The sequence below is a fragment of the Balaenoptera acutorostrata genome, chromosome X, assembly GCF_949987535.1.
Source record: "Balaenoptera acutorostrata chromosome X, mBalAcu1.1, whole genome shotgun sequence".
NCBI lineage: Eukaryota > Metazoa > Chordata > Mammalia > Artiodactyla > Balaenopteridae > Balaenoptera > Balaenoptera acutorostrata.
This window is the reverse complement of record NC_080085.1, coordinates 132320465-132333711: the sequence shown is the minus strand read 5'-3', so window position 1 is coordinate 132333711 and position 13247 is coordinate 132320465. Positions and strand designations below refer to the sequence as shown.

At 60.1% G+C, this 13247-nt stretch overlaps 1 protein-coding gene across 3 annotated transcripts; it reads left to right on the top strand.

Annotated features, from left to right (window-relative positions):
- Nucleotides 1-3838: 3838 nt before the first annotated feature.
- FAM3A (FAM3 metabolism regulating signaling molecule A) lies at nt 3839-11791 on the top strand. 3 transcript variants are annotated; one of them, XM_057538922.1, is made up of 10 exons: nt 3841-3992; nt 4327-4399; nt 6277-6390; nt 6958-6981; nt 9108-9231; nt 9335-9393; nt 9738-9788; nt 10110-10194; nt 10271-10397; nt 11103-11791. In XM_057538922.1, the coding sequence occupies exons 2-10, from the start codon at nt 4387-4389 to the stop codon at nt 11196-11198; spliced, it is 693 nt and encodes a 230-aa protein (XP_057394905.1). In that variant the 5' UTR covers nt 3841-3992; nt 4327-4386; the 3' UTR covers nt 11199-11791. The 3 variants fall into 3 exon arrangements, with proteins under 3 accessions (XP_057394907.1, XP_057394905.1, XP_007184650.1); XM_007184588.3 differs by lacking the exon at nt 3841-3992 and adding an exon at nt 4048-4209; XM_057538924.1 differs by lacking the exon at nt 9738-9788 and having other exon boundaries at nt 3839-3992.
- The last annotated feature ends 1456 nt before the right edge of the window (nt 11792-13247 follow it).

The following is a 13247-nucleotide window of genomic DNA, read 5'->3' as shown; positions in this document are numbered from 1 at the left end:
AGGGCTCAGGGCTCCCGGGACAGGACGCTCTGCGGCAGCGGGGCCAGGCCCTCAGGCCATTGGCAAGAACCTGGCCAGTGGCCCCTCCCTTCAGCTGGGCCTCTGGCCCGCCTGTCCCCACCCCCACTGTTGAAGGCAACTGTCTAGGGCTTTTTGCTCCCATCACGGAGGCCTCTCCTCAGCCTGATGCTGACAACCAGCTCTCCTTAACCCCTGCACGGCCCCTGGGGCTGGGGGCAGAGCGGCGGCTCCCACGCAGGACTCTGCAGGAGCAGTAAGTAGACGAGAAGGAACTCGAGTGGGGGCTGGCCGCCTCCTGTCCCGTGAGCTAGGGTGGTGAGTCCCACCCTGCACACCGGCGGCATCCCCAGGTGCCATCCCCGCTCTCCCTGACCCCTCCTGTAACCAGAGGACGCGCCGCTTCCAGCTTGTGCAGGAGGGAGACCACAGAGTTCACGTAGACCTAGGTGAACGGGGAAGGGAGGGGCTTTCTGGGACAGGGGCGGCTGGAATCCGGATCCCGCAGTGCCTCCTGGCCCAGGTCCACGCAGAGCAGCTGAGAAGGCCCCACGTGGACAGGACTACAGGCCAGGCTTCAGCCTGGGGGCGGGGGGGCAGTGGCCTTGGTCCTCCCGATGCCTGTGGCCTGGGGAAGGGGCCGTAAGTCGCCCAGGTTCGCCGGGAGCTGATGGTGTGGGCCTAGGGACTCACGCGACCCCCTGTAACGCTTTGGCTCCAGCGTGGCTACAGAGGGTCCTGCCCTTGACTCTCTGTGGTGCAGCCACGTGCCCGTGAGGGGCAGATGAGGCTTTGCAAAAGGCCCAGGATGGCACGAGAGCGCGAGACCCCGAGATGGTGGCCCAGAACGCGATGGAGCGGGTCCTAGGAGCCGCAGCCGGGCCTTCTGCTCACCGCCAGGGGGCGCTGTGCTGCTCCCAGGGAAGGGGCAACCGAGTCCCTGGCCCAGTCCTGGGACCTCAAACCCTCAAAATCCGGGCCTGAGGATGACCTCAAACCTTCGGGATAAAAACCAAATGAACGGAGGTGCAGGGGGCCCTTCCTGACCCCGCTGGGGTCTTGGTGCTCAGAGCCCCCTCACAGAGCCCCACAGACGCTCTACAGTAGAGCTGTGTGCTGGGGATGGTCCTCCCAGGCCCCAGGCCCCTTGGGGAACCTTCTGGCATGGCGTCACCGAGGGGGACTCAGCAGCACAGAAGATCCATGTAGGGGCAGGAGCCTGAAGTGGAGGAGGGACCCAGCTCCTCCTGGGCCCCCAAAATGTGATAACCGCCTGTGAGAAGGGAGAGAGGGAGGGAGGGAGGGGTGGGGACCCGGGTGGGGACCCTCCCCATCTGTCTGAGTGTCCCCACCATGACAGAGGGCCCAGGTCAGGGCAATCAGCGGACACCTCCGATCTGGGTGCTACCCTGTGGCAGTGACGGGAGGGCCCTGGTGAGGATGCCCCACTGTCACGTGACACCAGGTGCCTGTGATGACAGAGATGAGAGACCTGAGAGGGACAGTAGCTGTGACCTCAGCTCTAGGAGCCTGAAATGAGGAAGAAGCATGAGGTCCCGGGTAAGGACGTTCAGCTGTCACCTCAAGCATGAGGGACCCCGTGAGGACAGTCACCGGTCCCCTCATCTCTGACATAGTCCTTAGGGCCTCGCTGAATTGAGACAAATGTCACAGCTCTGGGGCCCTAGGATGGGGAACAGACACGACGCACTGGTGAGGAAAGACACCTGTCACCTAAGCTCTGGGTGGCAACATTGGCACTGAGGGCTTTCAACTGGCACTGAATCTCTACAGTGGGACAGAGCAGGAGGGCCCAGGCGAGGACAGCCAACAGTCCCCTTAGCTCTGGGTGCCTACACTGGGTGAGAGGCATTGGGCCCAGGTTTCGACGTTCAACTCACATTTAACTGTGGGATGCCTGGACCAGGGCGAGGCTTAGAGGCCCAACCTCAGGTAAAGGCATGAGGGGCAGGTGAGGGCACACAGGTAGCACTTCAGCGATGGCAGCCACCCTGGGGCAGACATGAGGCCCAGCAAGGGGCACTCAAATGCCACTTCACCTCCACACAGCTCCACGCCGCAGAGACGTGAGGGCCCAGGTGAGGTGAGTCGACTACAAGCACAAGTCTTGGTAGCTACACTGGAACGGAGAGTGAGGGGCCATGGAGGTCATTTAACTGTCACCTCGGCTCTGGGTTCCTACACTGTGGCAGAGGTGGCCTCAGGTGAGGGCATTCAGCTGTCACCGGAGATCCGATTGCCTAATCTAGGGTATAGGCAAGAGGTCCCGTGATAGGACAGTCGCCCGTCACCTCAGCTCTGGGTGCCTACTCGGGGTAGAGGCGGGAGGTGCTGGCACAGGGGCGTGAGCATGCAGGCCCACGTGAGCACTGTCAAGTGACAACTCCGTGCTCGGCGTCTACACTGAGAGGGGAACAAGGGATCAGCTGAGCGCGCGGGCTCTGGGTGCCTACACTCAGGCAGGGACACAAGGAGCCAAGGAAACACAGTGAACTGGCGCCGCAGCTGTGGGAACTACATTCTCTGCCATCTCCCGCTGGGTGCCCGCACTGGGGCAGGGCCATGAGGGTCTATGACAGGCGGGTCTCATGCGCTCCAAGTCCCCATCGAAAAACATTCCTGGAGAAACAAAGCTGCCCCTTGAGGCACAGAAGGCTTGGGATGAATCCCAGGCCCCTGGCCCTCTCGAGGGTGGTGCCCCTGGGGTTGGTGAATGTGCCTCTGGGCCCTCAGGGGGGCTCATTAAACCAGTCTTTCCAAAATGCCTGCTCTGAGCAAGATGTAAACACTGTCCTCTAAGAACTAGCCGTCTGGCCGCTGCCCTGTGCCTGGCAGGAGCTTCGCCTACTGGGCACCACAACTGCCAGCATTACAGGGAAGAGCACTAAGGAGGGCACGGTGCCCAGGGCTTGGTACTCACAGATATGTGAGAGTTTGGCAAATGGTCAGCACTATTTCTGGTCCCAAATTCCATGACAAAACTCAAATACCAACCCGTGACAGCAGCACAGGGGCCTGAAACTTATCACCTTGATCTTGTTAGGGAGAACGAGAGAGTGTTGTGAATGCCAGTGTAGAAGCTCCTGGGGGCTAACCAGAGCTCCGTCACTGCCTGGCTCTTATCGACTTTCTCTGTATTCTGGGTTCTTTCCTTAGGAAGGTTTCCCGAAAGTGGTGTCATTGGGTCAAAGGGCACGGATGTTTCAGTGGTTCTCAAGCCGCCGGGCCGCTGCTGTCCAGAAAGACGGGTCCAGGCGACAGAGGTGGCCCCAGCTCTCCCAGCGCGGGAGGTGATCGGGGTGCCCTGGGCGGTGTCGGGGGCGCCTTTGTGAAGGAGGCTGGAGGAGCAGGCAGGGGTGACAGCGTGTGAGCGCGCTGCCCTCTAGAAAGAAGACGGCGAAAGGGAGGCCGCAGAAGGCTGAGCCTGCTGACCCCGGGCTCTTCGCATTCTGCTGTTTCCCGTACACGCTTCTGTCCCTCCGGGCTTCGAAAAGGCACACATTTGAACTTTGAAACAATGTCTAATTACCCCTCCAGATCCATCCACCCCTTCCTAAACTTCAGAAATCCGAGCTTAGGGCACGAGCATAGCCCTGCCCTCAAAGCCTGGGAACGCTCGGCTCTCCCGCGTGAACGCAGTCTCAGAGGAGACCTCGGGGGCGGGGCTGAGTAGGGCCCCTCCCCTTGGCAGCCTGGCCGGTCGACCCCGCGGCTCCGCCGGAGCGTGCGTCGGGGGCGGGGCCGGCTCGGGCCCCTCCCACCCGGTGGCCAGTCGCCCAGCCCCAACCGATGGCGGGGGTGGCGCCTGCGGGCCGTGCTACCGCCCTGGGCCGCCATTGCCGGGCCTCTCGCTCCGCGCCGCGGAGCTCCCTCGCCTCGCCTCGCCGAGCAGAGCGGGGCAGCCGGGCTGACGGGGCTGCCCCTGACCGAGCTCGCATCCCCCTCACCGCCAGGCAAGTCTCTGGCCGGCCCGGCCCGCGTCGCCGACCTCCAGGCCCGGGGGCCCGGGGGGGGGGGCTGAGCTGGGGCCTCCCACGCCCTCGTCCGGGAGAACCACTTCCACTTCCCAGGCCCAGAGGCTCCCGTGGGCACGATCGTGAGCCTCCAGGTTTCCGAGGCCCCTCTGGTCCCAGCCGGGCTTCTCTCCGCCTTCCCGAGGAGCCTGGTCAGGTAGTTGGACGAGCAAGTCGGTGCACCGATCACGCCCGCCCCACAGCTGGGACCCAGCACGGGCTCATCATCCCTGACCCCCACCCAAACCTGCTCTTCTGCTTTGTTGCCCCCCAGAGCGCACGGTCCACAAACGCTGCACCTGACGGCTGCCCCACCCCAGCGGGAGAAGTGGACATGAGGTTGGCAGGTGGGTGGCTTCCACAGTGAACCGGAGAGAGTTGGAAAGGAGACTTGGCTGAAGGCCCAGGTGTCCAGAGGTCTGTCTGGAAGGGCCGGGGGTGGTGGGACCACTGGGTTTGGGGTTTGGGGGTTTTTTAAATATACATTTATTTATTTTTTATTTATTTATTTTTGGGTATGTTGGGTCTTCCCTGCGGCGCGCGGGCTTCTCATTGCGGTGGCTTCTCTTGTTGCAGAGCACGGGCTCTAGGTGCGCGGGCTTCAGGAGTTGTGGCACGTGGGCTCAGTAGTTGTGGCTCACAGGCTCTAGAGCAGAGGCTCGGTAGCTGTGGCACACAGGCTTAGTTGCTCCTCGTCATGTGGGATCTCGCCGGACCAGGGCTCGAACCCGTGCCCCCTGCATTGGCAGGCGGATTCTTAACCACTGCACCACCAGGGAAGTCCCTGGGTTTGGTTTTTGAAACAGAGGACTCTGCAGAAACACTCATTCTATGACCTGGAGCAAATCCTTTCACATCTGAGGACTTCAGCTCCCAGCTCTCTCTTTTCAGCTGTGAGATGAGGGTTATGATAATAGATTTCTCCTAAATCGGATAACTGGCCGCTGTTTGGAAACAGAGCTGTGGGAGAGAGCTCCAGGGAGCACGGCGGCTGGGCGGACAAGGCGAGGCTGTGGTCTCAGACGAGAAGCTGACCACGGTGGCCCCGTGGTTGGATGTGAACCCAGTGCCAGCCCTGCTGTCGCCTGGACAGCTAAGATGAAGGGGGCTTGGGGACGGATAGGTTGGGGGGTGGACTTCATACCTGCTAAAGTTGAAGCATTATGAATGTATCCTGGGGAAGGTGACCCATGAGGAACTGGCTGGGAGAGTGGGGCCTCAAGAGTGGTCAGGGCTGGAGTGGTAACGTACAGTCAGTGCTCGTGAGGGTTAGTTCAAGGCTGGGAGCAGAGCAGGGCACCTCTAGGTAGAGTCAAGGCAGGAGAGGAGATGGAGAGTAGGGTAAAGGCAGAGAGGACACTGTGGGACAGGAGCTGGGGAAAATCCAGCTTTTCAGGGGAGGGTCAAGGAGGACGATCTAAGCAAGAAGGATGAGGAGCATCCAGGTGGGGTTCAAGGGTGCTGCCCCAGAAGCCAGCCGAGAAGGGTTTCCGCGGGAGGGCTTCAGCCTGCGCGGCCACCTGAGGGTCAAGGGACGTTAGGGCCAACAGGTAACCCGGGGCGCTGGCACCAAGAAGGCCCCAGGCGGCCTTGGCCACAAGCCGTCCTGCGGGGGTAATGGAGGCAAGGGCAGAGCGGGGCAGGTTGCGAGACGGGGAGGGAAGCCTATGGAAGGAGCCGGCGCACAGGACTTTGGAGGAGCCGGCAGGGAGAGGAAGGGAGGGCGCAGAGCCCCGCTGCTGGCTGCGGGTGTGATTCCGAAGGAGGCCTCTCCTCCCGCGTTTTCTGAGGATGGGAGGTGTTGAAGATAGAGGGGAAAGAGGGAGACAAAGTGACCGCTACGCTAAGAAAGCCGAGCAGGGCGGAGAGCTCGGCGCCCAGCTCACAGCAGGGGAAGGGAGGATCTGCCTGGCCTTGCAAAGGAGTAGGAACCGCCTCCATCACCGTCACAGGAGAAAGGGGGGCAGGATGGCAGGGACTCAAAGACATTGGTAGCCTCAGAAGCAGGAGGTTAGGGGGCCCCTCCACACCGCCAGGCAGAGCCAAGCTGAGCCTTGGAGTTGGAGCTCAGCTTCCTCCTTCGCCCGCCAGGAGCTCCCACCTTCCTGTTCTCCCGTCACTTCTTCCCAAGCGCCTGGGGAGATCCGATCATGAGAGGCCCTGGGGTCGTTCGGGAGCTCGCTGGCACCCGAGGAGGCCTTGCCCGTGTCTGTCATGCCTCTAGGTCCCCTCCGCATCGTGGCCCTGGTCATCACCGTGGGCCTCACCTGGCTCGTAGCCAGCATCCTCCTCGGTGGGCCTGGCGGTGGCTTTCCTCGCATCCAGCAACTCTTCGCCGGTGAGTGTGGGACTCTCCCTCGCCCCGCTACGAGGTCCCCGGCGCGGCCGCCTGGGCCTGCAGCCTGAGGCTCGGGGTGGGGGTGGCGGTGGCCTGGGTTTGCTGTGTCTTCCTGGCAGGGCACCTGTAGCTGCCCTCGGTCCACCTCCTGGCATCCGGCACAGCCTTCCCCCTGCCACCCAGTTGCTTCGGCTGGAAACGCCAATCCCCGCTAATTAGAATCCTTTGTTCACTGGGGCCCGCGTGAGGGGCAGGGGGGCTTCTGCTGAATGCTGGGGACGACTCCCGAGTTGTTCCCTGCAGGCTTTCCGCTGGGTTCTGAGATGGGCAGGGGACTCGACACCTCGTTACTGGTGACACATCACCTAAGTACTTTTTGCAATTCCGATCTACCCTTTTCCTGGAGCAGAGAGCTTTGCATCTGAACATCATTTAGACTTGAGCAGGGATGTACGTGCCAAGGTCAGCCTGGCTTAGCCCTTGGCCCCTGAACCTGACTTCACAGTATAGGAGCAGGCTGCCCTGGGCAAGGTCCACACTAACAGAAACAACTCTCTGTACCCACAGGCCCAGAGAGCTCAGCGACTGCAGGTAAGGCTCCTGTCACCTCCCTGCTCCTCCCCTGTGCCCACCCCGCTTACCACTTTTGTGACACGCGTGCCTGTCCCCAGCCCTCCAGGGTTTCTCTTCTCCATTCATCCCTCCCCAAACTAGCCGTCACAGCCCACTGGAGCTGCTTGCATGCTGTGAGCCTAGAAAACAAGTTACCTCCTTCCAGAATACACTAGGGGGACAGGCATAGGATAGATATTCCCATTCCAAAAGGAAGAAATCGGAAGGAATAAAGGGGTCATCAGTCTCAAGCAAGTCCCAAACCCAGCAGGGCAGATCCATTCGATTTCAAAACATAAGAATCCCTGGGCCTTTGGTGGGGGTATGGGGAACCTGGAACGTAGGGGACGATCCTACCCTCCCTCTGGGCCTGAGCCAACTCTGGCCTCTGCAGCCATTGCTCTGCCCTTGGAATCATCCTTCCTCCCTTCTGTCCTTTCTCTGTCCCTTTCAGTCCAGGCTGGCAGTGTTTCTACTGGTATAAAATTCTCAAAAACTCTGTTGATCTCCTGCGCAATTCATGAGGGTCTAAGCTGTAAGACAAGAGAGTCCTCCAGATCTTTCCTGGATAACCTCATCTCTCCATTCCTGGCTTCCGCTGACATGGTTGAGTTGGTCCACAGGTCACACGGCCCAGCTCTTTACCAACAGTTGTCCAGCCACACGCTTGGTGTTCTCTCCCGAGCCTGCTTTCTCATTTTTTGCAATATGATTAGCCTGAGAATTTTCTAGATCTTCACATTCTGGTTCCTTCATACTTAACAATTACATCCTCAATTTATCTCTCTTCCCTTACATGTTACTGTGAGCAGCAAGGAGAAACCCTCAACACTTTGCTTGGAAATCTCCTCAGCTCAATCCCCAAGTTCAGCATTTACAACCTCTACCTTCCACAAAACAGTAGAAAACAATTTGGCCAAGTTCTTTGCCACTTTATGACAAGGATGGCCTTTCCTCCAGTGTCCCATAACATGTTCCTCATTTCTGTCTGAGAGCTCACCAGAAGCACTTTTAGCATTCACATTTCCATCGACAGCCTGGTCACGATGGTACGTGCGTGATCCCAGACCGTAGGAGCTCTTTCTACTGCTCCTCTCTCTTCTTTCTGAGCCCTCACCAGAATCACCTATAATGTCCATATTTCTACCAACAGTCTCTTCAAGGCAATCTAGGCCTTTCCTAATATGCACCTCAAAATTCTACAGCCTCTACCCGTTACCCAATTGCAAAGCCATTTCCACATTTTTAGGGATTTATTATGGCAGCACCCCACTTCTTGGTATCAGAATCTGTATCAGTTTCCTGGGGCTGCCATAACAAAGTAGCACAAACCGGGTGGCTTAAACAACAGAAGTGTATTCTCTCACAGTTCCGGAAGGTAGAAGTCTGAAATCTAGGTGTTGGAAGGCTACACTCCCTCCAGAGGCTCCAGGGGAGGACCCTTACTCACCTCTGCCAGCTTCTGGTGGCCTCAGGTGTCCCTGGACTTGTGGCCACCTCCCTCCCATCTCCACCTCCATCTTCACAAGGACTTCTCCTCCGTGTCTGTGTCTTCTCTTCTGTCTTTTGTAAGAACACGTGTCATTAGATTTAGGTCCCACTCTATTCCAGGATGATCTCATCTTAACGAATTATAACTTCAATGACCCTGTTTCCACAGAGGATCACGTTCTGAGGTCCTGGGAGTTGGGACTTGAGAACATCTTTTGTGGGGACACAGGTCGCCTCGTAATAGAGACCAACCTCCTCGTGCCCTCTCCACGGGGTCCTTGCACCTGCCCTCCCAGCGGCTTTCCTTCCCTCCTGTCCTCTGTTCCCGGTGGGGCCACAGCCCAGGCCAGCCCTCCTGCCTCCTTTCTCTTCTCCCACCAGTGGCCGAAGAGCCTCCCTGGGGTCCCTGTCACCTTGCCCTGAGGCCAGCCCCGGTGGGATACAGTGTCCATGGAAGTGTCCCTTCCTTGGCCTGAGCCACGTCCCCACCCCACGCCAGTCCCCTGGTCTGTGGTCACTCATTCCTCCCTATGGGCTGGTCCTGACCTCCCCCTCTCAGGTCTCGGGTGCCCCCAGGGCCAGGCCCATGGGTCACCCCTGTTGTCCCTACCCAGAGCCGAGGGCCAGGAAGTACAAATGCGGCCTGCCTCAGCCGTGTCCCGAGGAGCACCTGGCCTTCCGCATGGTCAGCGGAGCTGCCAACGTCATTGGACCCAAGATCTGCCTGGAGGACAGGATGTGAGCTCCTCAGGCGGACGGGGGTGGGGAGGGGAGCTGGGTCTGCGAGGACCGGAGTCGAGCAGGGTAGACGTGCCGCTGGAAGGCTCTGTCCCCCTGCTAGGCTCATGAGCAGTGTCAAGGACAACGTGGGCCGGGGACTGAACATCGCCCTGGTGAATGGTGAGTTGCCCACGGAGCAGAGAGGCAAAGCTGAGCCGTGACCTGCCGCCCTCCTTCCACCCCGCCACCAGGGATTCCCAGGGGGGCCTGGGAAGGGGTCTGTGCGAGCTGAAGGCTCCACAGAAGAGGTGACCCAGTGGACGAGAGCGTGGCAGCAGTGAAGAACTGGAAGTTTCCAGGAGGTGGGAGGCTGCTTCATGGGGAGCCCCTGGAGGACCCCCAGTGCTGAGCAGAAGCTCCACAGCCTCGGGTGGGTCCCAGCGCTCTGAACGAGGGGCACGGTGGGCGTGAATATGGGGGGAGGTGAGAAGCTTCCAGTAGCACCCATCCTTCCCTCCGACCAGGGGTAAGCGGAGAGCTCATCGAGGCCCGTGCCTTCGACATGTGGGCGGGAGGTGAGTCAAGCCGCGGCCTCCGCCTTCTGACTGTGGGCAGAAAGACGGCATCTTCCCCCTGAAAGCTGCTCCCTCTGTCCACTCGCTGGGGCGTCTTGAGCACTTCCTTGGGTTCAGAAAAGCCGGGGAGAAGGCCAGGTGTACGGTCAGGGCTTCGGCCCTGGCTTCTTGTACCATTTGGTCCCTGCACTCACTCAGCAGCCCTGGCCGGGCTGTGTCCCTGGCCTGATCACTACTTTAGTTTCCCCATCTGGAGAACAGGGCTTGGTGAGGGAGGGGTGCTCAGTGGTGCCTGATGCTCCACGGGAACTGTCCCCCCAGATGTCAATGATCTACTGAAGTTTATCCGGCCGCTGCATGAAGGCACCCTGGTGTTTGTGGCTTCCTACGATGACCCAGCCACCAAGTAAGTAATGGCCGAGGCTGGCCGAGGCCTCACCCTTCTGTGGTCACGGCTCATATCTCTTTCTTCTGTGGGGCAGGATGAATGAAGAGACCAGGAAGCTTTTCAGCGATCTGGGCAGCAAGAATGTCAAGGACCTGGCCTTCCGGGACAGCTGGGTGTTTGTAGGGGCCAAGGGTGTGCAGAACAAGAGCCCCTTTGAGCAGGTATGGGCGCAGGCCCTGGGGCCCCCACTGCCCGGCGCAGGCCAGTCTGCCCTCCCCTCCTGCCTGCATCCTCTGAGGTCCCCTCTGTTCACGCCCAGCACCCACACACACAGCGGCCCACACATCTGTAAGCTGCTCCTGGGGCTTCCCCGGCGGTCCAGTGTTTGGGGCTCCGCGCTTCCACTGCAAGGGGCACGGGTTCAATCCCTGGTCGGGGAACTAAGATCCTGCATGCCGTCCCATCCCCCCAAAACCCAGCACCCCAGTTCACCCTGCACACCCTGCTCCCCACAGCAGGGCAAGGCAAACAGGCTGTTCGGCTAGTTTCTGGAAGGCTCCGGCTGCCAAAAGAGCAGCTCAGCCCCCAGAGGAGAAACGCCCCCTGTGGCCTTGCTCCTCCCGCAGCTTCCAGCGGCTCCCTGAGGGCTGGTGAGGGCAGGGACACACACCCCTGCTTCCCTTCCCAGCGCGCGCCAGGCCCACCTACGCTCAAAGAAGGTGACGCCCCCCCCCCAACCTGCGAGGGGGCAGGCCAGGGCAGCTGCTGCCGTCTTTAGATGAGAACGCTGAGGCGCTGGGACAGACAGGTGGCGGGTGCCTGAGGCTGCACGCTTGGTTGACCCCAGCACAGGGGGACAGAGAGTTCTGTCTGGCCCTGGTGCCCGAGGGCTGAGCCCGTGCCTTCCTGCCCCCACCGACCCACAGCACGTGAAGAACAGTAAGCACACCAATAAGTACGAAGGCTGGCCTGAGGCGCTGGAGATGGAAGGCTGCATCCCCAGGAGGACCACGGCCAGCTAGCGGCCAAGCTCGAGGACCAGACTAAGTGAGGCTGTGTGTACCCAGCCGGAGGAGGCGCCGGCACAGCGCTGAGGCCCGACCCCACGCCCAGCCAGGAGCGCTCCGCCCCAGCACATCAGGGCTCCGAGGCGGTGACCAGTGACCAGACGGGGCCCAGCGGTGGGGCTGCGCTGCGGCCCCGTGGCGCTTTGTCTGGGGACCCCAGGTACCCATCTCCTTTTCCTAAAGCTGCTCTGCTGGCCAACACCCACCCAAGTCCCAAGCGCCTGCGGCCCCAAGTCTAACAGCAGCTGCCTGGCAGGTCGGGGCATCTTCCGGAACCTCTCCGTCCCAGAGTGGCTCGCTGCTCTGCAGGCCAGTCCTGTTTCCAGTGTGATTCGTTCTGCTGAGCCGAATGTGGTGGCCACTCCCGGCGCCTGGCTGCCTCCTGCCTTGCTCTCGCGGAAAGGGGTGACGCCTGGGAGCCAGGCAGGCCGGGCAGTGAGGTCGCCAGCCCGATGGCAGTTCCTAGTGTGGCGGGTGGCAGCTCCTGCAGTTTGTCTGTCAGAGGGCCCGCTTTCTAAATGACGTCTTAATAAACTGGTGGCCCCCGATGGAATGAGGTGCATTCAGAGGGGAGTCGGGGGGTGGTGTCCTTGAGATGTGACTCAGGTGGTGAGCAGAGGGGCTCCCCTGCGGGCATCCCTGTAGCGTTGCCCTTAGACACGGCACAGGCCTATAGGGACCGGGATGGGGATTAAAGCCAACCCAGGAGCTTCCCCCTCCCCGCGGCCTCCCGCAGGAGCTCATGTGTCTCCCCCGCAGTGCTCAGTGTTAGATGCCTTTGAAATCAGGCCAGCAAGAGGCCGAGTCACGAGGGCTATTTGGCATTTCTCGCAGATTGCAGTTATATTTCCCTGCAAGGGGTGAGAACCAGCAAGAAACTATAAGGAGTTTTCTGGAAAAGCACATGAGGGTGCAGAAATGGTCTGGGGTCACAAAAAGGAGAGAAGGTGGTTGGGACTTCCCAGACGGAGGAATCGGGGCGCCAGCCAGGTAGGCTCAAGGGGGCCGTGGCGGGGGCGGTGGACTCGCAGGTCCCCCCTCTAGGGCTTAGGTGCTGCGAGAGTGTGAACACGGCATCAGGAAATGAAAGTATTTAAGGAGGTGGCAGAAGAGGAGAGAGAGGCGAGGGCCGGCCCGGGAGGAGAAGCTGTGGTTGTGAGGCCATAGCCATGGCTGCGAAGGATCAGGAAGTGGAGACGTGAGGAGGGCCCGGATTGCTTACCTGGGAGACGGTGTTCACAGAAACTGAAACGCAGCCTGACCCTGTGCCGAGAGCTTTACGTGTCTTCATTTTTAAATAGACTTCCTGTTTTAGAGCAGTTTTAGGTTCCCAGCAAAGTTGAGCAGAAAGTCCAGAGCTCCCGCATACCCAGCCTCCACTGACACGTCATCACCACCCGCAGCCCAGGGTGGGCACCAGGGCCGCCTCTTGGCGTCGTACAGTCTGTGCGTTTGGCAGTGTTTATAATGATGAGTACTTACCACTATAGTATCATACATGTATTCATTTTTTAAACCTTCTATTATGGACATTTTCAACATCCTCCAAAGTAGAGAGACTAGTCTGATGAATCTAGATGTACCCAGTGGGGCTGCCACAGTGATCAACCCTAGCGAGCAAGTGCTGCTGGTTGCTGGTGAGCCCCGTTTACGGAAGATAAATGGTCCCTGGTGTGCTCAGGAAAGTTCCCTGGAGCTGGGAGGTTAGAAGCCAGATGAATAGGGCCCCGCAAGGTTAGTCACTCGCCCCAAATGAAACGCGTCTCAGCGAAGGGCCGCACTGCAAGGCTGGGAGGTGCCTCTTACACAACTGCTGAGCCAGCTGACCTGCCCCAGACCTTCACTGCGTGCGCCAGAGTCACACAGATGGAAACGGCAGGCCAGCTTTATCCCCCACGTGGCCCAACGCAGGTAGGATGCTGGCAGTGGTGTGGAACGCAGCCCGCCCGACCTCCCAAAGCAGAGGTACGTCTTTCTACATCCTGCAGTCCCCTTCCGCCAGGG

Bases quoted from the DNA above. Each gene is read 5' to 3' on its own strand.
- FAM3A (XM_057538922.1), top strand. The intron at 9,232-9,334 runs GTGAGCTCCTCA...TCCCCCTGCTAG, and splicing joins ATCTGCCTGGAGGACAGGAT to GCTCATGAGCAGTGTCAAGG. The intron at 10,195-10,270 runs GTAAGTAATGGC...TCTGTGGGGCAG, and splicing joins TACGATGACCCAGCCACCAA to GATGAATGAAGAGACCAGGA.